Source organism: Protopterus annectens, chromosome 7.part0 (assembly GCF_019279795.1).
Source record: "Protopterus annectens isolate FY-2018-M chromosome 7.part0, PAN1.0, whole genome shotgun sequence".
In the NCBI taxonomy this organism is placed as follows: domain Eukaryota; kingdom Metazoa; phylum Chordata; order Ceratodontiformes; family Protopteridae; genus Protopterus; species Protopterus annectens.
The window spans coordinates 1,287,168,168-1,287,191,112 of NC_056739.1; the positions used below are offsets into that span (position 1 = coordinate 1,287,168,168).

A 22,945-nucleotide genomic window follows, 5' to 3' on the forward strand; every position below is an offset into this window, starting at 1 on the left:
GTACTGTTCAAGGCACTTGGTCCCCACAGGAGGCCAATTTGCACATCAGCATTCTAGAATTTAAGGCAGTGCTTTTAGAATTACAAGAGTTCCAGTCTGTCCTTCCTTCGCAGATAGTTGCACTCCAGTCAGACAACATGTCGGTAGTCTGTTACATCAACAAGGGGGGAAGCGGATCCTATACACTGTCAGGAAGCCCTCAGGATTTCGCAATGGGGTATCACTTCAACCGCTGTCTGACAGCAACGCATATCCCGGGAAACTCCAACATGATTGCGGACAAATTGAGCAGATGCATCCTACTGCCACACCAGTGGTCTCTCACCCAGAACATAGCAATGAATATCGTTCGTTGTTGGGGCCAGCCTTGCTGCAGTCTGTTCACCTCTCCAATAAACAACAAATGCAACAGCTACTTTGCCGTAAATGTTCTTCGTGTTTCATTTTTGCAGTCATTACATTTGGGTAATCTGCTGGCAGGTTGCCCTCAGTCGGCCTGAATAACAAAGTCTTGGGTCCTGCATTGGTTGCTGTCTCCTCTTTCATGACGTCAGGTCATCAAGGGTATAAAACATGCAGCTGATGCCATTTTAATCAAGTCTTTCTTGCCGCGCGGTGCCCGAAGCTGTTGGCAAGTGCCGGTCGACCGACTCGTGAAATTTTCGTATTCGAGTTTCAGAACCGAAGTCTTCAAACTAAAGCTAAGTACCCCATTGGGGAAACTTTTTCTTGCTCCTTACTAATGTCAGTAAAAGTTAATAATTGCATTACTTGTTGGAAGCAAATACCTCATAAGGATTTTCATTTGTACTGTATTTCTTGCCTAGGCCCTGATCACAACATGCTTTGCTGTTGGTTTTGTGCTAAATTTAACCAACGCACTATTAAGCTTCAGTATATTTTTGCTTCAAGATTTAACTACCCTGAAATGTCATCGGTTAGCATTCCGACTACCAGAGTTCACAAAAAACGCAAGGAAAAAGGCAGAGACAGACCGTCGAGGTCCAAAACCGATGACGAAGCTTCTCCTAAGCCAGTCGCCGATTCGCCGGTACTCATTGAGGTGCTTTCGCAGCCCCTGATACCTGCTACTTTTGAGTCGCAGACCTCTATCGAGACCCATTTGGAGTCTGGTATGCCGCGAGATTCGCAAAGTATTGAACCCGCGGATGTCTCTATGACCTTCAATCTGGCAGCATGGCGGATAATGTAACCATTCCCAACACGCCTCTCTCTAAAGCAGTGATGGATATTATTTTGGAGGCCAGGAAGCCTAGCCCCAGAAAATCGTATGCAGAAAAATGGAAGGGATTCTGTGCTTGGAACCAGGCCCAAAGAGTTGACACGATTGTACCAAATATTCCTCAGATTTTACAATACTTAACTGAGATGCTGGACAAAGGCCTATCCTTTTCATCAATTAAGATTCATGCCTCTGCCATTTCAGCTCACTACAATACAGAACCACCTCTTTTCTCATCCATTACTAAGGCAGTACCTCAGAGGGCCAAAAACATAAGACCTCCAAGGAGAGCACCAATATCTGCATGGGACCTAAATTATGTCTTGGAAAAACTCACACTGCCTCCTTTTGAGCCAGCCTCTACAGCTGATATAAAATTCTTGGAAAACAGCTCTGCTCCTAGCAATAACCTCTGCAAGACGAGTCTCAGAGTTACAGGCACTCATGGCTGTGGAACCTTTTATTTTCCATCAGGGCAGGGTTTCTCTAAGGACAAACCCGACATTTATGGCTAAGGTAATGTCCAATGTGGCCCTGACTCAAACAATTCATTTGCCTACGACATAACTGGAAAATCTTAAACGCAGACAAAAACTGGTGAAAAAAACACAACAAAAACAGCTTGCGAAGTTGATTCAAGGTTTACTTGTAAAAAAACAATAAAAACACTTTAAGCACAATAATAAAAGACGCTTTTCGTTTGTACTGAAGCAAACTTCCTCAGAAGCCTTTGTAATCAGAAACACCACAAGTTTAAATTAATTGTTCTGCTGACATCACAGATTCAATTACCCTGATACATTATAAAATTTAAAGTTGTAGTTCATAAAATACTTAAAACCACTCTCCATCTCCTAAGTCCACTTTAAACTGTCAAATGCCAAGTATATTTTCCATATTATACACAGTGTTCACAATTGTATGGAAAAAAATGTTCTATATATATGTAATATATTTATTTATACTAAACATAAAATGTATATGTATATTTATATAAATATATAGAAGCATATATTTTTGTGTATGTATTCTTATATATATGTGTGTATAAAAAAGGTCTTTCGACTAGCTTTAATTCACTTTTATGTGTGTATAGGCCTAATATTGCATTAAAATGTAATAAAATAATATGTTGACTCACAATTTCATTATATGCTATGTGCAAAATATACTATCTGCACATGTTTTTATTTATTTGCCTCCCTTAATTTGCCTACCTTTTATCCAAATCCAAAGAATAAGGGTGAGAGACTTCTGCATTCTTTGGACATTCACAGGCAGCTACTCTTCTACTTGGACAGAACCAAAGCTTTCAGAAAGACTGAACAACTTCTAGCGGCATATGCTGCAGGATCATAAGGAAAGGCTATCTCAAAGCAGACTATTTCAAAATGGATAGGCCACTGCATTCGTTTCTGCTATTCACAGCATGGCAAATCAGTGCCCAAGGGCATTAGGCCACATTCAACCAGGCAGCAGCCACTTCAGCAGCCTTCCTCAGAGGAGTACCAACCAAAGATATCTTAGAGGCTTCAACTTGGAGTTCAGTGCACATTTTTACAAAGCACTATCACTTACCTCTCTACTGTAAATCCAGAGCAGGCTTTGCCACTGCAGTTTTGCAGGGCCTCATAGCCTCTCCTAATCCTACTTGGCCCCAGCCGCCCAACCTTAGCTTTGGGATTCAACCCAATTGTAATGACTGCAATAGTGAAACACGATGAACATAGTACAGTTGTGTACCTACCATAAATGTAGATGTTCGAGTGTATTCAGTGTTGCAGTCCAGGTTACCCACCCACCATCCCCCTTTCCTTTGCTGGATCTTATCTGTACCTTTCTATTCTATACAACCTATGTGGTGTATTTGCTTGTAGATGAAGGTAGAGTTTTACTTTACTGCATGCATGTTTATTGGCATAAATTAGCCTATCCTTTTTAGGGGCACCTGACATCTGGGGCAAGAAAAACTGAAGAAGATGGCATCGGCTGCATCTTTTATACCCCTGGCGCACTGACGTCAGGGAGGAGGCGACAGCAACTGATGCCGGACCAGGACTTTGGAATTCAGGCCGACTGCGAGTAGCCTGCCAGCTGGATAACCCAATTGTAATGACTGCAACAGTGAATACACTCGAACATCTACATTTATGGTAGGTACACAACTGTACTATCCTGAGACTATTTCTCAGGGTCCCAAGGGTATTAAGGCTTCTACAGCCAAAAATCCTACCCTTTCTGATAGAGATTCCAGGGCGCTGGATGGATGGGGTAAGAAGGTTTATATGTCTGCAGCCTTGGCAATCATGGCTTTAAACTGCCAGTTTCATATGCTTAAATATCAACAGCATGTTATGGGCTTACTGAAACAGAAAATGATGCTGATTTCTGATTGTCTGGAAAATAAAGTTACAGGATTTATTGCATTCAGCAGAACAGGTTGGAAAGCATACTTTGCAGTGTGGTTTTGATTCCTTGGAGGCCTCTTGTAGGGCTGCTGTTACTGGATCTGTGATTAGAAGGCATGCCTGCTCAAGGAGCAAAATCTGCCTGATCATGTTAAAGCTAAATTGTTGGATGCCCCTTTGCCGCATGATACTCTATTTGGTAATAAGGCAGAAGAGGTTTTAAAGAAAATGGAAGACAAAGCTAAATCCTTGCAAACTGTAAAAGATTTCTTGCAAGTGCAGCCACCCAGGTTCAGTAGGCACTGGCCTACTAAAAATTGGTCCTTTCCTTTGTCCAGCAGAGCCACTCAGGGCAAACCCAGGTGCTCAAAAGGCTCCAGATATCAATCACAGGGTTCTTACAGGTCAAAGCAGTGGAGTGCCTTCACCTCCAAATCTGGGGGAAACAAAGCACAACCGTACAGTAAGCAGTCTCAAAGACTTTCCTCTGCCATCTCCAAGCACTTATCTTTTAGCAGTCCCCTTGGGGGGGAAACTAGCACTTCATGCTCAAAATTGGCAGTTAATTACCCAGGACAAGTGGGGTATTAAACATAGTACTCCAGGGATACAGATTTCATTTCCATACTTTGCCAATTCCAAACGGATGGCTGGATCTGCCACAAAACCAGTGGGCAGAAGCACAGAAACAAGTCATGTCCCTCATGGATATGGGGGCTATTCAACCGGTACCAGAAAAGTAAAAAGGACAAGGATTTTATTCAAGACTTTTCCTGGTAGCCAAAAAAGGCAATTCATGGTGTCCAGTACTAGACTTATTGATTCTGTACACGTTCCTGGACATTCCAAAATTGAAAATGCTGACTTTACAACAGCTACTGCCTATTCTAGGCAGGAATGCTTGGTTAGTAACTTGAGACTTAAGAGGCATACCTGCATATCCCAATAAGGGAATCATGCAGAAGATACCTCCGCTTCAAAGCAGGTTTTTTGCATTACCAATTCTCTGCACTGCCCTTTGGCTTATCTACTGCACCCAGGGTCTTTATAAATTGCTTGGCACCAGTAATTGCATTCTGCAGACAAAGAAACATTCAAATTTATCCTTATCTGGACGATTATCTCATTCAGGCAGAGGACAGGGACACTCTTCTTCAACATCTAGCATTTGTAAAAAGGCTTCTAGCATGCCTAGGGTACACCATAAACGAAAAGAAATCACAACTGGTACCCTCTCAAATAATTACATTCCTGGCTGCAAGCTTGAATACAACTGTCCAGATGGCTTACCTCATGCCAGACAAAGAAATGCAATTGACAATATACTTCAAACAATTGGCAACAAAAACCCAGTTACCTGCAAGACAAATTCTGTAGGATTTGGGGCTCATGGCATCCTGCATTCTACAAATTCCATATGCGAGACTGCATATGAGGAAACTTCAATGGTACCTGAAAAGTTTATGGAGTCAACATTGTCACAGCTTGGAAACCATGATTCCTCTCATTCCCTGCCTACAACAGGAGTTTCTTTGGTGGGCAGAGACATGTTACCAAAACAAGGGACTGTCATTCACTCTACCCCCTGCCACCCAAACCCTAACTACAGACTCATCAGACTATGCTTGGGGGGCCCACTTGGCAGGGAGATGCATTCAGGGCAAATGGAGCCCTTTATGCCTTTCCTCCCATTCCACTGATTCCGCAGTTTCTGAGGAAAGCACAAAGGTTGAGAAGCAAAGTAATTCTCATTGCTTCCTATTGGCCCCACCAGGTCTGGTTCCTTTTTCATCAGGTTCACTGCCGTTGGATTCTGGACCGAGTTCCGGACTTGCTGTCTTCCCCACAGGGTTTGGTGCATCCCACTCTCCAAAATCTCAAGCTGATAGCTTGATATCTCCAGTTCTAATAATTACTAGGCAGAATAACTTAGCCTCTTCAGTACAAAAGATTCTTCTGACCTCTCATAAAACATCCACTAGGAAATTTTGCCTTAGGAAATGAAAAAGATTTTCGATTTGTGCTTGTACGAACAACATAGATCCCTTTTCAGCATCGGTTGATGAAGCCCTGGAATATTTAGTGTCCTTTTTTTTGAATCAGGAGCCCCTACTTCCACAATTAAGGTTCAGTTAGCAGCTATTTACAATTTTCATAACGGATTTGATGATCATTCCTTGATGTCACGTTTTTGCAAAATTTTTCGTAACGATGCTTTACATCTAAAACCCCCATTCAAAGTTCCTATAGCGCCATGGGATTTGACTTTAATTTTACAGTGCCTTGTTTGACAACCCTTTGAGCAAGCAGCTACGTGCATCCTCAAATTTTGAAACCTTTAAACTTTAAAACCTGCATTGATACCCTCTTTTTTTGCATCAGATTACTTCAGAATCCTGGGTTCTAGGACTAATTCAGAAAGGCTGCAGCTAGCAGTTGGAATCTCTCTTCCTGTATTCCAAGAAATTCCTCTACTTTCCAGAAATTATGCCTTGTTTGTGTATTCTAGATAAAATGCCTTCACGGGGAGTAATGGATCCTGTTCCATTGGTACAAATAGGAAGAGGATTTTATTTTTAACGTTTCTCCGACAACGGAGAAAGAAGAATTCCTAAGACCACTGTTGGACCTGTCTTTTCTAAACCAGTGCATCAAGGTTCCAAAATTCAAAATGTCTACAGTCTTTTCTCTCTCTCATTCCTCATATGAGTTTAGTTACCCTAGACCTAAACGAACGATGGCTGTCATCACATTCCAGTTCATGAAAACGTCAGACATCTGTGATCCGGGGTTCTAGATACATAGCAAAAATGAGAGAGATAATGGGTACTTGCGTCTTTAACCTCTAAGTCAAACGTATCTAAAAGTTGCCCCCCTTTATTTTCCAACCCCCCCATAGGTTCTTCTTAAAGGACATATCTGGTTTACCAGGAAACTAAATGCAGCCAATTTCTAATGTATAAATTCCCATTTGACCCTGTGAATGCCTTTTCTGCGTTCTCTTTTGAATAGTCATAATCTTTTTGATGTTACTGAATTGTCTGCCTGTTCCCTCTGAATCCAAATTATCCAGCCTATAATCTCTTTGCTGTCACTGTGATAAATTATATCTCAAGTAGTTGACTTCATTTGGTCTTCAACCTGTTGGTCTACGGATCCGAATCAGATCCGACATGGCCGCATCACTAGCATCTGATCCAAGCTCCAAGCTACTCCCCTTACCCATAATGCCCCCTGTCTCCTTCCTCCCTTCAGAACTCGTTTGCTGCTATTCAGCCAAGCATCGTGGTCTAGAGCTCCGAGCATTTTCTGGGTGAGTTATTGTTTTTTTTTTGTCAGGTTTAAGTCTTTTTCCTTCTCTTTTCTTTTCCCACACCTCTCCTACCCGCATTGACTCTTCAGTTGTGTAAAAAAAAAAAAAAAAAAATTTTTTTTTATTGTAGTAGTGGTAGTTTCCCTTGCCCTTCTTACTCCCCCTTCTTGTGTGTGAGTAAGATGTTCATCGTGCATACAGCTGCAGTCATAACAGATGGGTTATCCTGCCATCAGGCGGGTCCTCGGTCGGCCGAATTCCAAAGTCTAGGTCCGGCGTCTGTTGTAGTCTTCTTCCCTGACGTCAGTGCGGCAGGGGTATAAAAGAACCAGCCGACGCCATCTTCTTCAGTCTTTCTTGCCGCGCGGTGCCCAAAGCAGAAGCAGTTCGCAAGTGCCGGTCGGCCAGCTCCTGAGATTTACGAAAATATTTCAGCCGAAGTCTTCTTGAAAGCTAAGTACCCCGTTGGGGAAACTTTTCTTGCCTCAGACCGATGTCAGACAAAGTTAATAATTGCATTTCATGTGGGAAGCAAATACCACATAAGGGTTTCCACTCTTGTATTCCTTGCTTAGGCCCAGACCACGACGTCTCGGCCTGCCGTTTTTGTGCTAGATTAAGCGTCGGGCGAAGTTCGCCCATCACTATTTTGGCAAAAAATTTAATTATATTATGTCGTTGGATACTCCGACTCCAGTTTTGAGTAAAGACGCAAAGATAAGGACCGACATACGAGGTCCGCGACTTCTACTGACACCACGCTAAGGCCGACTACAGGTTCTCAGCGAGGCGCCTACGCAGCCCCTGAGTACAGATGACACTTCATTACCGGTGTCTTCTGTGCCCGAGGTCGCAGGCTCCTCGGCCCCCATTCTGACTACTGATACCGACGCCACCTTTGGCGGGGAAACCCAGAGTTTAGACAGGCCTGCCATTTCTCAAAGTGTCTTCAGGCCTTCCTCCTCTATTAAGGCTTTCACAAAATCTAAATCAGCCATGAAAACTAAAAAACAAGGATCACAGACCCCCTCTCAAGGCCCCATGCCTAAAAAACAGATGCTCAAAATGGTTGAGGACTTGATTACTCTTATCAGGGGTTCTCAACCCCCCTCGGACAAAAGGCCCAGATTAGAGGAAGACTACCCTTCCTCAGATCAAGCCTCTATTACCTCTGAACATTCTGAGGACCAGGAATATACTTATTCCCCTTTTGAAGACTCTGATGCAGAGGAGTCTATTCCCTCTGTCTCCCCTCCTGAGGACTACTCCTTTGGGGAAACCCTACATACTTTGAGGGAACACTTTCACTGGGAAGGCCAAGATTACTCCGATTCCAAGAAAAGGCTCAGGGATTTTCTCTTGCTCCCCCAGCATAGGCCTCTGGCTATCCCTCCTGTCTTAGATATATTAGATGATGTGTACACAGAAGCCAGCCTCAACCCAGATTCTTTACCTCCAGCTCCTGTTAAGCCAGACAGGTATTACCGGGTTCCGGATTCACACCAGTTCCTATACAAAAGCCATACTGCTGACCCAGAAACTATTTCACAGGGTCCCAAGGGAATTAAGGCCTCTACTGCTAAAAACCCATTACCTTCAGAGAGAGATTCCAGAGCTTTAGAAAGGTGGGGGAAAAAAGTATATACCTCGGCCACTTTAGCCATGAGGGCATTAAACTGTCAGTTCCATATGTTAAAGTATCAACAGTTTTTATTATCTGAGTTGAAAAGTAAAATGACACAACCTGAGCAACCTGATTTAAAAGAGTTGCAGGATTTGTTACATAGTGCAGAGCAAGTGGGTAAACATACCCTGCAGTGTGGTTTTGATGCTTTAGAGGCCTCATGTAGAGCTGCTGTTACAGGGTCTGTTATACGTAGACATGCTTGGCTCAAAGAACAAGCTCTACCAGATCATGTCAAATCTAAATTACTAGATGCACCTCTTCAAAAAGATGTATTGTTTGGTGTTAAAGCTTAGGAGGTACTAAAGAAAATGGAGGAAAAGGCGAGATCAATGCAAACAGTAAAAGATTTCCTGCAGGTACAAACTCCACGTTTCAGCAGAAACTGGCCTTCAAAAAATTGGTCCTTTCCAGCCACGGACAGACCTCAAAGAGGCAGATACAGGCGCCCGAGAGGTAGAGGGCAATCTCAAGGATCATTCAGGGATCAGCTTTTGCTACACCCAGCAACATGGAAGTCCTTAACATCAGACCGTTGGGTGTTGCAAGCTATATCCAGAGGGTATTTCATCCCGTTCAACTAAGACCCATCCTGGATCTTTCTATCTTGAGCCTGTCTATAGCCAAAGAGAAATTCCAGATGATCACTTTTCAATCTATCTTGCCTTACCTGCAGGAGAAAGATGGATGTGCTCGCTCGACCTCCAGGGCGCATACTATCATATCAAGATGGACATACCCTCCCGCAGGTTTCTCCACTTACATCTGGGAGCCAGTCGTCAGTTCAGAGCCCTCCAATCTGGTTTCACCACAGCCCCCAGGGTGTTCACCAAAGTAATGGCAGTTGTAGCAGCTCACCTGAGGCTTCAGGGAATTTAGGTCTTCCCTTACCTGGATGATTGGCTCTTTGCTGCCCCCACCAAGAATCTACTCTACCATGCCAGGGACTATTTCCTATTAGCAAACAGCTTGGGCATCAACTTCAATATCAGCAAATCTTCACTGATTACTGTTCAAGTTCTGTAGTTCATTGGTGCTCGGATGGATACTATACAAATGAAAGTCTACCTCACCCCAAAAAGAGTACACAACCGCAGGGTTCATGTCTCCGACATCCTCCGAGTTCAGCTTCCTACAGCAGATGCAGTTCTCTGAGCACTAGGGTCCATGGTGGCCACAATCACTCTCCTACCCCTTGCTCAGCTGAATGTGTGAGAATCCTTCAGTGGACTGTAGCAGTCCAGTGGTCTTTAGTAGATCTTCCTCTGTCCCATCCAGTCAGTCTCTCTCAGGTTTGCAGGAACTCTCTTCGGTGGTGGATTCTTTCCCCAGATCTTGTCAGGGGATGCCCCTTTCTTCCAACCCTTCCCAAAGCCACGGTGACCACGGATGCCACCCAGCTGGGGGGGGGGGGGCATTGCTTGTGGAGGACGGTCCCAAGGCATGTGGTCCCTCTGAAATCAGTCTGCATATCAACGTCCTGAAAATGAGGTTGGTGCTTTTAGCATTGCAAGCTCTTCAGGCCCATCTTCCTATAGGGACCATTGCGATACAGACTGACATGTCAGTAGTCTGGTACATCAACAAACGAGGGACCAAATCATTCCCCCTTTGTTGAGAAGCCATAAGAGTGTGGGTATGGGTGATTTCCACTGGCCATTTTCTGGTGGCAATGCACATTCCAGGGCGGTCAAACATTCTAGCAGACAAGCTCAGCAGGACTATTCTGATGCCTTAAAGAGTGGTCTCTGAATCCTTCAGTAGCGGAAGGGATCTCCATCAAGCGGGGGTCGGCCTTGGTGCCATCTCTTTGCATCTCTTTCCAACGTGAAATGCAGTGAGTTTTTTGCTCTGAACCCCACTCATGGGGAAGCCCCTAGAGACTCCCTGGTACATGCTTGGCCTCCCAGTCTTCTTTATGCCTATCCTCCGTTACCTCTTATCCCAAAGTTTCTACAGAAAGTTTGCAAGCTGGGGAATACCATAATCCTCATTGCCCCATTCTGGCCTTGTCAAGTCTGGTTCCCATCCCTTTGGTCTCATCTAGTAGTTCCACTGTGGATCTTGCATCTGGTTTTGGATCTCATTTCACATCCCTCTGGGATTCCGTACCCAGATCCGGACAATCTGAAACTCACTGCTTGGCTGCTCCAGTTCCATTGATTATTAGGACTCCCACTTTATCCTCTACAGTAAAAACCATTTTGGTGGTGGCTCACAAATCTTCCACCTGAAAAATATATCGTAGCAAGTGGAAACATTTCTCCGTATGGCCTCTCAGTGAGACTTGGATCCCTTTATGGCCCCTGTCTCAGCAGTGTGTTAGATTTTTTTGGCGTGAATCTTTCAACAAGGTGCTAGTTCCTCTACCATTAAAGTACAGCTGGCTGCCATTTCTAATTTTCATGTTTGGGAGAGCATGTCTTCGTTAGCCTCTTCTAAACTTTGCAAGACAAAGGAATTTCTCCTCCGGGTCAGGTCAAAGCAGATTCCACCAGGTCTATGGCCACTTCAGCGGCTTTTTGATCCAGGGTGTTGCTGGATGAGATTTGTTTTGCAGCTACTTGGGTCTTCATCTCATACCTTTATTTCACATTATAAATTAGACTTGGTATCCAGGAGTTAGGGCCTTTGGCTCCGCGGTGCTCCGGAATATCCTTCCATGCGGGCCACCCATAACATTACATCTGAGTAGTTGTACTTCATTTGTCTTGAACCATCTCCCCCTCCTTCCCCCGACCTTGGCATTATTGTCCTGGCCTTGTATATGGGAGATGTATATTCCAGAGATGTCCCTTGTTATGCATGACTCAGGAATTTGTGTGCCAATGGTAAGGTCTTGTTGGTTCGGGCTTATGTTTTGTTGAGCAACAAACTCGATCTGAAGGGAGGAAGAAGACTGGGTATTATGGGTAGGGGAGGAGCTTGAAGCTCGGATCAGATGCTATTGATGCAGCTGTGTCAGATCCGATTCGGATCCGTAGACCCACAGGTTGATGACAAATGAAGTACAACTACTCATATGGAACGTTCTGGTAAGTACATAACTTCTTGTTATTTACACTTTGTTGACTTGGTTATTTCCACAAGGCCAGTGATCTCTCTTAAGGGGGGAGATCCAAGGTCTTATTTATACTGACTAGGAGAAATGTGGCCAGGGCACTAGGGAACTTCCTTACCCTCTTTCTGATAAGTACTATGGGATCTTTTGCATTCACCTGCGCTACCGTTGACTCAGACAGATGGGGCTTCAGGATGGAATTGTAATTGTGGTTAAAACTGAGATTATTAAGTAGGATCCAGGGTCAACTGTGGTGTTGGTTTACCTTTTGGAATTACTGCCACCACTGATTTTTCCAAGATTGAGACAATCAATTCATCCCCATCTAGAAAGTTGTTTAATTCACATAGCTTTACTGACGCTTGCTAATTTCTAGATCTCTGTAAGGATCGCATCTATTCCTGATAACTTCCTAATAGATTGATTCTGAATAACCATTATTTAATTTTCTTTATCTAATCCTTGCAGCTAGTTTCGGCTTCCCCTTTTTTAGCAGATCAACTTCTTTCAAAAACAGTTTCGCCTCTTTACCCCACTGTTATCAATTTCTTCCCTTTTATACAGGCTTTCATTATAATTTTTCATAATCTTTTAAATTAGTTATTTGTTCTAACCTTCAGCTAGTTTAGTTTTTTGTGACAATAACTTGAGGGCTGTTGGGTTTCTGTCAAAAAGTAGCAATTTGAATGCTGTACACCAGGATTCATTAATATTATCCAAATATTCTACACTTGTTTGTTTAGCTGTTTGCAGCTGCTGTTCTTTTTGTTCTGTCATCTGTCCTTTATGACAATGTAGCTCTCTAATCCTCTTCATGCCTTGCAAATATTTTCTGAACTCTTCCTTTATCTCTTGCACATTTACTTCCACTAGATTACAGAATTCTTAATTTCATCTTGTCCTAATTCTCTGGCATCTCCTTTAACCTCTCAAATAAAGCCTGTAATTTTTTCTGCTGCTCAGTCTCTAAAGGAGTTCCTTCTCCGTAAGTATTTGGGATTCTTCTCTATTGCATATCCTTCAGTTTTTTTGACTGCTTTTTAAGGTGGTCTAATGTAGGGGCATGGTCTGAGTAAATAAGGTGTCTTTCTCTCTTGTACTCAACTAATGTCTGCTCACGGATTCAGAAGGGGATGAGGACGGAGCTGGAGCACCCCCATCTGAATCTTCACCTTGAGAAATTGTCTCAATGTATCCACCTCACACTCCAAACAAGCTGCGGGTAGACCTGGTGGAGGAGGATGTAGAAAGTAGTCTGGACACTGGCTTGGGTGAGGCCTCCAAGCCGAAACACCCAGCTCCGAGGAAACATATAATATTGGAGTTTATTGGATTACAGACTCCAACAATACTTGACCAACTCTTGGTTATGCTGTTGCTCTGCACAAGGATAATTGTGCCACCTCATCACTCTAACTGTATATTTTAGAACCATTCTCTTTTGCACGTGTATCTAGCCAACATGTGCATTTCTGCCCTTATTTTTGTATGTAATCTGTGTATGCCATTTGTTTTCTTTTATTTATGTCTATGTATATTTTGGAAACTTTGCATTTCTCAAACCCATTTTCAATAGTGTGAAAATTGTAATCTCTTGTTCTGTTTCTAATGTTTTAATATTTTTACATGGAACCTTTCTTCCCAGGCCTCCACTAAAAAGGGGTTTTGGCCTAGTCGGACTATCACAGTCAACTGTGTTTTGTAGAGGGAAAATGTGAACAGTTTGCAACCCAACACTGCTATACTTTAGAAATAGTATCTCAGTTTCATAGGGGAACTTCACATCCTTTTAAAGCTGAACTGTCATTGCTGGTAATACGGCTTCATTTTAAAACTGAAGTGCCCTAAAGTCTAGCATTTCATTGCCCCATTTGCTAGTCCAAAATATAGAAGTAATGAACCTTAATTAGTATCCACCCCCATCATCACCTTTTATACCTGTTCTGTTTGTTCCTCTCATTTTCCTCATTCTCACATTCCACCCCTCTCTTAACGCCTTAAGAATTTTCCCCTTGCGTTTCTTGTCCTATCACCTGTCTTTCTTAGTCATTAGTAGACCTGACTGAATTGTTTAATTAAAAGCACAGTCTTAACAATGAAAACCTGTTGGTGCTTGCTGTCCTTTTATAGTTAGGATGTTTCATTTGCTGTGGTTCATAGATACACAAGAATAAAAATGATTGCGCAATTTCCATGTTACATCTGTGTTTGATATTTTTATGCTGTGAGAATAAAGGTGATTGATAATGTAATTAAGACACTTGAGATTAATTTTTTTTAAGGTAGCATATGTTTTAACACGTAGTGCATTTTGGGTCATAACTTAAGTTTCAGGTCTCCACTGCAGACCAGCACTGCTTAGCTGTACTAACCCAGTTAAAGTGAATTAACATGCTAGTATCCATGCACTGAATATGCTTTGTGTCTCGACCATAGGAATGTACCTATGTTTAAACCCTGGTAAGTCTCAAGACTTTTGTTCTTCTAGATGTCACTTCTCAACTATGAAGATGGTGTATTGGATACAAGTTCTATAATACCATTAATAGATGGAGGAACAGAAGGGTTTAAGGGAAATGCACGAGTTATCCTTCCAGGAATGACAGCATGTATAGATTGTACACTTGAACTTTATCCACCACAGGTAATCTAGTTTGCATTTACATTGATATTTTTTTTATTTGTTTAGAAAATCTTTGATTCATGAAATTTCATTGTGAAAGATCAGGGATATAACTATGATGCATAAATTCAGCAAGCAAAAGTTTTATCTAAGTAGATTGTAACATAAGTACAGTGTGTGTATTTTTAATTATAAATACCAGTAAAATGGTGTCCGAACACTGACTGGTTCAGGCACTAGACAACTTGTCACTGTTTTGGTACAAGAGTTGTTTCAGTGAAATTGAAATAATTAAAGGCCCCTGGGCTTGCAGGTAGAATGGAGTTGAGGTAAGCATCTACAGCTACAATACTTTTCTGCTTTCCTTTTCCTGGGGAAAAAGTAATGTTACACCTTTCTTTGACTTTTTTTTTTTTTTAACCCAGCAAGGGGTGCTAAGATGAAACTGATTTGTGAGACATGAGAAAAGGAAAAATGTCATTTACAGTCTGTCACTGCAGTGGAAGCTAATGCCTTACCTTCTCTTGCAGGCTGTGTACTAAGTATTGTTGCAGATCATATCATAAGCGGTAAACTTGAAAGAGCTAGTAGATTTATCATACAGGGACATGAGGGTTATCCTGAGAAGCAAATGTGCCAGATAAAGTAGCACATTCAGTACCAAGAGGAGTCCATTAAATTTAATGTTATCCTAGTCTCACACAATTGTACTAGATTGGACACTAGGATTGGGTTCATCCTCACCCGTGGTAGCAATTCATTATTTTGCTGGGTTGATCCTGTACTTGGGGAAGATGCATGCAGTGACATCCTGCTCCAGCTACTTAAGTGGACCCTAGCCCCTGTGATTTCTGGTACTTTTATGCAGCTCATGCATTTTTTTTCAAATCTCAGTATTACTGCATGTTGGTGAACAATTACTATGTTGGATGAGTAGTTACAGATCCAGTAAGTTTCCCTATGGTGGCTGAGTTTTATTCCATTCTGTACTGACATTGCTTTTACTGTTTTGAAAAAGAGTGTGACATGAGGCATTGATTTGAGTAAGATTTTAACACTGCAATGTGGAAACATTGAAGGGAGTCACTTTGTCCGACTTTGCCACCAGGAAGATGATAGCATTTGAAAGCGTATCGCTCTGGAATCAACACTGAGCTCCAGGCTGCAGCTGAAGTATTGCCACAAGGATTCTGAAGCTCTGACAGTAGGTAGGAACCTAACTGTAATAGAGAAAATCCATGGGTAGGATAACCTAGGTCATAGGTTCATAGTTGTTTACTAGGCTAATGACAACCAGCGTCTTTATAAGCCTAACCATGCAATCCATCCCAGTTTGTGTCCTTTTGTATCAAGGGTGTTTATTAGGAAGAGTTATGTTAGAAAGTTTCTGTAGGTTATGTCAGGGAGGTATGTTAGTGTGGGCAGTACTGTCTGCCTCTATCAGAGACATGGTGGTCAGATCCAGGGTGAATTACCGATTTTACCAAAGGTCCTGAGCTCATCAAGGAAGGGGTACAGTCTACATCAGTCCTTTACCTTGGATGAATAGTGGGCTGTGAGGAGGCATGCCCTTAGGCTTCCACCTTGTAGAGTGTTAGTGCTGTGCTGCCCAGCCCACTGCTTGATTGGCTGTAGTCCAAAATCAATGAACTTGACTTTAAAGAATGATCTTTTAAAGACATCTAGGCCATAGCTTAGGGGTGCTTAGAACTTGACGTATTTACTCTGTATGCACTTCATGTGCCAATTCAAAGGAGTTAGCAGATTTACTGCACTCTGCTTGTCAAGTGGCTAAACACTCATTACACTGTGGATATGATGCCCCAGAAGCCTCTAGCAGGGTAGCAGTGTCAGGATCTGTCATTAGGAAACATGCATGGCTGAAGGAACAACCTCTCCCTGATCATGTCAAGTCTAAACTTATTGATGCACCCCTGGATAAGGAGCGCTTGTTTGGAGTAAAAGCAGAAGAGGTGCTTAAAAAGATGGAAAATGAAGCAAAATCTATGCAAACAGTAAAAGATTTCTTTCAGGTTCAACCTCCCAGGTTCAGCAGGAACTTCCCCTCTAAGCACTGGTCCTTCCCTGCTCCTAGCAGACAGGGCCAGGTTCAGCCCCGCAGGGACAGACCATCCAGGCCCCTATCCCAGAGCCAACAGAGAAACAGTGGACCACTTCCGCCCCAAAGGCAGGGAGTTCTAAGCCACCCTTTTATGGCAAAAACTCACATTGAGTCCCCCTCCTCCCTTTGCCCTCCCTTCACTCACCAAAAGCTTGGAGGAAGGCTCTCCCTATTCAGAGAAAATTGGCTTTCTGTAACAAAAGACCAATGGGTCTTAAAGATCATTTTTCAGGTATACAAATTCTCTTCACCGAACTCCCAATTCCTAGAGGGTACCTAGACTTACCTCCAAATCAGTGGGCAGAGGCATTGAAACAGGTCCAAACTCTCATATCCCGAGGGGGCAGTAGAACCTGTCCTCTCAGATCAAACAGGCAAAGTCTTTTATTCCAGACTATTTCTTGTTCCCAGAAAAGAGAGCACTTGGTGCCCCATCCTGGATCTATCCAAACCGAACACTTCCCTGGTGGTTTCCAGATTCAGAATGCTAGCCTTGTAGCAGCTGCTGCCTATGCTAACAAAAAATGTCTGGCTAGTGACCCTAGACCTAAAAGATGCCTACCCTCCACATCCCCATAAGGGAATCCTGCAGGAAATTCCTGCGCTTCAGAGCAGGATCACAACAGTTTCAGTTCTCTGTGCTGCCCTTTGGCTTATCTACCGCACCTAGAGTAGTCACCAAATGCTTAGCACCGGCCATAGCATTTTGCAGACAGAGAAATATACAGATTTACCCTTACCTAGACAACCTCATTCAGGCAAAGTGCAAAGAAAAGCTGCTCCAGGACCTTCTCTTTGTCAAATCCCTTCTAATTTTCTTAGGGTTTACCATCAACGAGAAGAAATCAAAGCAAACTCCTACCAGGAAGATCATTTTCTTGGAAGCACTGCTAGATATAGCATCTCAAATGGCCTTCCTATCCTCAGAAAAGCAGAGCTTCCTGCTTCTCTACTTTACCCAGCTGGCTTCCAGAAGTTGTCTCACTGCGAGGAAGTTCTTGCAAGCCCTGGGATACATTGCATCTTGCATCCTTCTAATTCCTCTGGCCAGGCTTCACAGGAGAACTTTAGTGGTATCTAAAGAACCTTTGGTGTCAGCACTCCTTCTAGAGACCTCTCTCCCTCTGATCCCATGTGTAAGGGCCAAGTTTCTCTGGTGGGCAGAGGCCTGTACCAAGAGCAAGGGTCTTCCCATCATCCTCCGCCCTACCAGTTAGACCATCACCACCAACGCCTCAGACATTGCTTGGGGCGCACACCTAGCAGGCAGGTGCACTCAAGATCTTTGGGATGCCCAGCACCTTCCCTTACACATAAATCAGAACAAAATGATGGCAGTACAAAAGGCTCTGGCATCCTTCAAACCCCATCTCATACCAGGGGTTCTCCTTATAAAAACAGACAACACCACAGTAATGTGGTATATCAACAAACAGGGGGGAGCCCAGTCTTACCCTCTATGCAGGCTAGCCATGAACCTCTGTCTAACAGCTGTCTCCATGGGTCTACACCTAATTGTCCAATACTTACCAGGAATCAACAACACCCTGGCAGACTACCTAAGCAGAAACTTACTGGACCCCCATGAATGGCAGCTCCATAAGGAAATCTTTCTGCAAATCACTCAGGAGTGGGGGAATCTGGAGGTGGATATCTTTGTTTCGCACCTCAACCACCAGCTGCAAAAGCTCTCTGTACCAGGGAGTATCACCTCATAGCGTGGAAGGTGGATGCCTTGACCTTCCCCTGGAACTCCCTATTTGTGTACGCGTTCCCTCATCTGCTTCTTATTCCCAAGGTACTGATCAAAATAAGGGAGGAGAGACCAAAGGGCCATCCTCATTGCTCCAGATTGGCCCAGACAGCATTGGTACCCCTTACTGCGCAGCCTGACCTCACAGCCTCCCAAGCAGCTTCCCCTAATCTCAGACCTCTTGAGTCTGGTGGGGGGGAGATGCTGCACCCAGACTTGCAGACTGTCAATCTTTAAGCATGGCTTATACTTTAAGAGCTAACAAGTAGTCCCTGTTAAGCAAACAGGTCCTAGACATTATCACGGAGGCCAGAAGGCCCAGCTCCAGAAAATCTTACGCAGGGAATGGAAAAGATTCTGCTCCTGGAGCCAGTCCAGAGGGGCCAGTACCTCGCATCCTTCTATCCCTCTTATCTTGGATTACCTAGCAGAGTTACTCAAAAGTGGCCTCTCTTCTATTAAAATCCATGCCTCAGCCATTTCAGCCCTTTACGATTCAGACCTACCCCTCTTCTCTCATTCTTTGATTAAACAATTCCTCAGAGGGGCTTCTAATATTAAACCTCCCAGAAGGCCTCCCACGCCAGCCTGGGACCCGAATTATGTTTTAGAAAAACTAACCTTACCTCCTTTCGAACCTGCTGCTTCAACAGAATTGAAATACCATTCCTGGAAGAGACCGCCTTCCTACTACTAGCTATCACCTCAGCCAGAAGGGTTTCAGAACTTCAAGCACTCATGGCTGTCGAGCCCTTCATAATTTTCCATGCAAACAGGGTCTCCCTGAGGACGAACCCCTCCTTTATGCCCAAGGTGGTATCTGAAACCTAAAAGAATCATAGGCCTAAAGCAGATGTCCTATGCTGACCGTCTAAAAAAAACTCCACCAATACTCTGTTGCATATCGTCTACTCTGAGGCGATCTCTGCTTAACATACAAGGCCATGTCAAAACCAGAACTGTTGGACATTCTACACTTAAAGAAATCCCAATCCCTCAGAGAGACACGCTCCAGGGATCTAAACCTTGTCATCATAATGAACAAAACATGCTGGAGGGATAGGTTACTGACCCAGAGACTCCGCAGACTCTGGAATAGACTGCCCATACATGTCAAGCAGAGCGCCTCCTTGGCCCTCTTCAAAAGGAAACTTGATGATTGGATGGGAGATAGGAAATTCACCCCAGGGATCACGTCAGTTGTCCTGCTAGACAGGGGTCCAGGGAAGTAAATAGTGTGGGAAGAAATAGCCAGGGAATTTTTATGGCTAGGCTTGTATAGGCCCTAGGGCCGATAACCTAGTACCAACCTATGATGTGACCCTCAACAAGGCCATACACCTACCCACCTTCTTTCCCAACCCTAAAACAAGGGGGAAAGAATTCTGCACTCGCTAGACATGCACAGATAACTCCGATACTACCTGGACTGTACTAAACCCTTCAGAAAAACAGACCAGCTTCTTGTCAGCTTTGCTCCAGGGGCAGAGGGGAAGCCCATTTCCAAGTAAACCATTTCCAAATGGATATCACACTGTCTCCATTTCTGCTACAGACTACATGGGAACCCCTCCACCAAGTCTATTCGTACCAATTCCGCTAGGGCAGCCTCCACTTCCACAGCCTTCCTCAGAGTCCCCACCAGGGACATCTTGGAAGCTGCCACCTGGATTTCTGTCCATACCTTTACACAAAGCATTACCACCTACCTCTTTTTTCTAAGTCTAGGGCAGGGTTTTGCGTCTGCAGTTCTGCAGGGCTTGCTGATCCATGCTTAGGGACCTAACCTAACCTTCCACCCCCTCTCCTCAGCTTTGGGAAACTTCCCACAGGTGATTACTGCAATAGTGAAACACAAAGAACATAGTACAGTTGTGTACACTTATCATAAATGTAGATGTTCGAGTTTATTCACTGTTCCAGTCTTGTTTTCCCTCCCTCCATCCCCCTTATATCCTCTTCCCCTAGGGGACATAAGCTTCCCATGGTGGCTTTTAGCCACCAGGACCACTTTACCATATTTCTTTGTGCTTCTGACGGGTTAGGGCAAGAAAAACTGATGTAATGACGTCGGCTGCCTTTCTTTATAGCACTGACAACCTGACGTCAGACTACAGGCGACTGCAGCCGATGCACAAAAACATTGACTCTGGTATTCGGGCCAGCCGAGGGCTACCACAGCAGGGATAACCCACAGGTGATGACCGCAACAGTGAATACACTTGAGCATCTACATTTATGGTAAGTGTACACAACTGTACTTTATCTTGCATTTACACAAGATAAGATGCATATATATACAGTTAAGTCCATGTTACTGTGTATTTCACACTGGGCCTGGATACTTGTCCATATCATATGACATAAAACTGGGAATTGGACTTGGCAACTGGAGCTGTCTGTGTAAAATGTTCGGCCTTGGAATTGTCTGAGTCACTTTCATGAAAGGAATCTGAGAGAGGAACACACTGGAATGGGAACAACATTTGGTTCACTCTGAGATCTAGAGTCTGTGTCATTAAAACAATGTTGTGATGATGATTCTGGTACAGGGAGTAAATGTCTGCGATTTCTCCTGTACGCCATACCCACTGATTCTACAAGGTATGGTCTCGGCTCGGCACATATACCTGTAACATGACCAGTCCGTTCAAAATCTTTTGCCGTTTGTATTCTCACTGTTTCTCCTTCCCTCAATGGACGAAGACATCTGCTGAATTTATCATAACTGGACTTCTGGATGAAATGCTTCTTGAATAGTTGAGCCTTTATGGTTCTGTTGTTCTTAGCTGTAGGGCTTAATAAACTGGAACTAATAAGTAGCGTTGTTCTGGTTTACCTGGAAAGAAATCGTTGAGCAAGTGAACCAAGAACATCATGAATGGGTATATTTCTGAGACTGTCAATTCAAAAAGTCATTGGTATTGTCATACTTTGACCTTTCAAGTATTTGCTTTGCACTCTGCACTGCACGTTCAGCTAGACCATTTGACTGTGGATATGTAAAAAGTCCCATTCTCTAGCAAACTTCTGAAATAACTGACTAATAAATTGAGTGCCGTTGTCAGAGATAACTTTGTGTGGACTACCATGGACTGAGAAATGACGTTTCAACTTAGTAATAACAGTAGTGGATGTAAGGTTAGGTAGTAAGTCCATCTCAAACCAGTTCGAATAAGAGTCTACCAATACGGAGTAGTGTTGATTGTTCCACTCAAAGATGTCGGTGGCTACTGTCGACCAAGGTAGTTCAGGGACTGGACTTAACTGAAGTCGTTCTCTTTGCAGATGCGGACTAGTACTATTGCATACTGAACAAGAAGGAAGTACTGCATCAGTGTCTCTCAGTAATGATGGGCAAAATACTAATTCTCTTGCTTTTCTGTTAGTGGATGCGGAACCTGGGTGACCACGATGCAAAATCTGGATATATACTTGTAAGGAAGCAGGAACAACAATGTTAGAACCTTTGAAAATAATGCCATCTTCCATCAGTATTTCATCTCTGTAAGGAAAATAGGTTTGCACTTCAGATGGTACACTAGATTGCTTTTATGACCATCCAGCATTAATGTAGTGATTGAGCTTTTGTAAAATTTGGATCTATCTTAGTGTGATCTCTTAACTCATCAAGCCTAGTGGTAGAAAAATTACACACTACCATCACGTCAAGTCAAAATTCTCTGCGTCAAGCTGTTACGTCGTATTTCTGGGTGATCTGGATAAGGTATCAGCTAGATAGAGTAGTTTGCCTTTTGTATAGACCATTTTTAAGTTTTACTTCTGTAATCTGAGCATCATTCTTTGTAATCTTGCTGGAGCTGAATGCATAGGCTTTTTTTTTTTAGAGAAGTATCTAGAGGTTGGTCATCAGTTTCAGTCTGAATAGCTCGACCATAAATCTAATCATGAAACTTGGAACATGCAGTTACTATTGTCAAAAATTCTTTCTCAGTTTGAGCATACTGCATCTCAGTTTGGGTAAGTGTTCTAGATGCATAGGCTACTAGTCTGCCCTCTTGAAGTATAACTGCACCTAGACCAAGTTTTGAAGCATCACAGGAGAGGGTGACTGGTTTGTTCACATCATAGTATCTTAATGTAGGTGGGATGGCAATTTTCTGCCCAAGGTCTTCAAATGTCTTCTGGTGGTATTCCAACCATGACCATGCAACAGTTTTGCACGTTTTTTCTCTTAAAGGTGCTGTCAACTCACTGAAGTCTGGTATGAACTTGCCTAAATAGTTAACCATACCTAGGAAACCCTGTAGAGCTTGAACATTGTCTGGTGCTGACATCTCAAGGATAGCTGCTTGTTTGGTTGGATCTGGTCTCAAACCAGTACAGGTAAATAAATGATTTGTGTATGTAACTTCTGGAAGCCTGAATTTGCACTTTAGAGGATAGAGTTTCAAGTTTACTTCACATGCTCTGTCTAGAACTCTTTAGGTTTCTGTCATGCTCTGCTTCACTATTGCCTCCAACCAATAAATCATCTAGTATTATGGCACTAGGATAACCCGAAAAATTTGCTCCATTGCACGCTGAAAGACTTCATGTGTAGAATTTATTACAAATGGCATCCTTAGGAATCTGTATCTGCCAAGTGGGGTACCAAAAGTGGTTAGAAATGAGGATTTGCAATCGGGCATCACTTGCCAAAATTAACTTTTTGCATCCAAGACAGAAAAAACAGTGGCATTCGGTATTAGAACTGCAACCTCTTTAACTGTATACA

At 43.2% G+C, this 22,945-nt stretch overlaps 1 protein-coding gene across 1 annotated transcript in view; it reads left to right on the forward strand.

Annotated features, from left to right (window-relative positions):
• Positions 1-22,945, forward strand: part of UBA3 (ubiquitin like modifier activating enzyme 3) — a gene marked incomplete in the record, with an annotated part of 1,621,434 nt that overhangs the window by 1,026,788 nt on the left and 571,701 nt on the right. Inside the window, 1 exon segment of the mRNA XM_044077904.1 lies at positions 14,198-14,353. Within this exon segment, the coding sequence (XP_043933839.1) occupies positions 14,198-14,353 (156 nt within the window).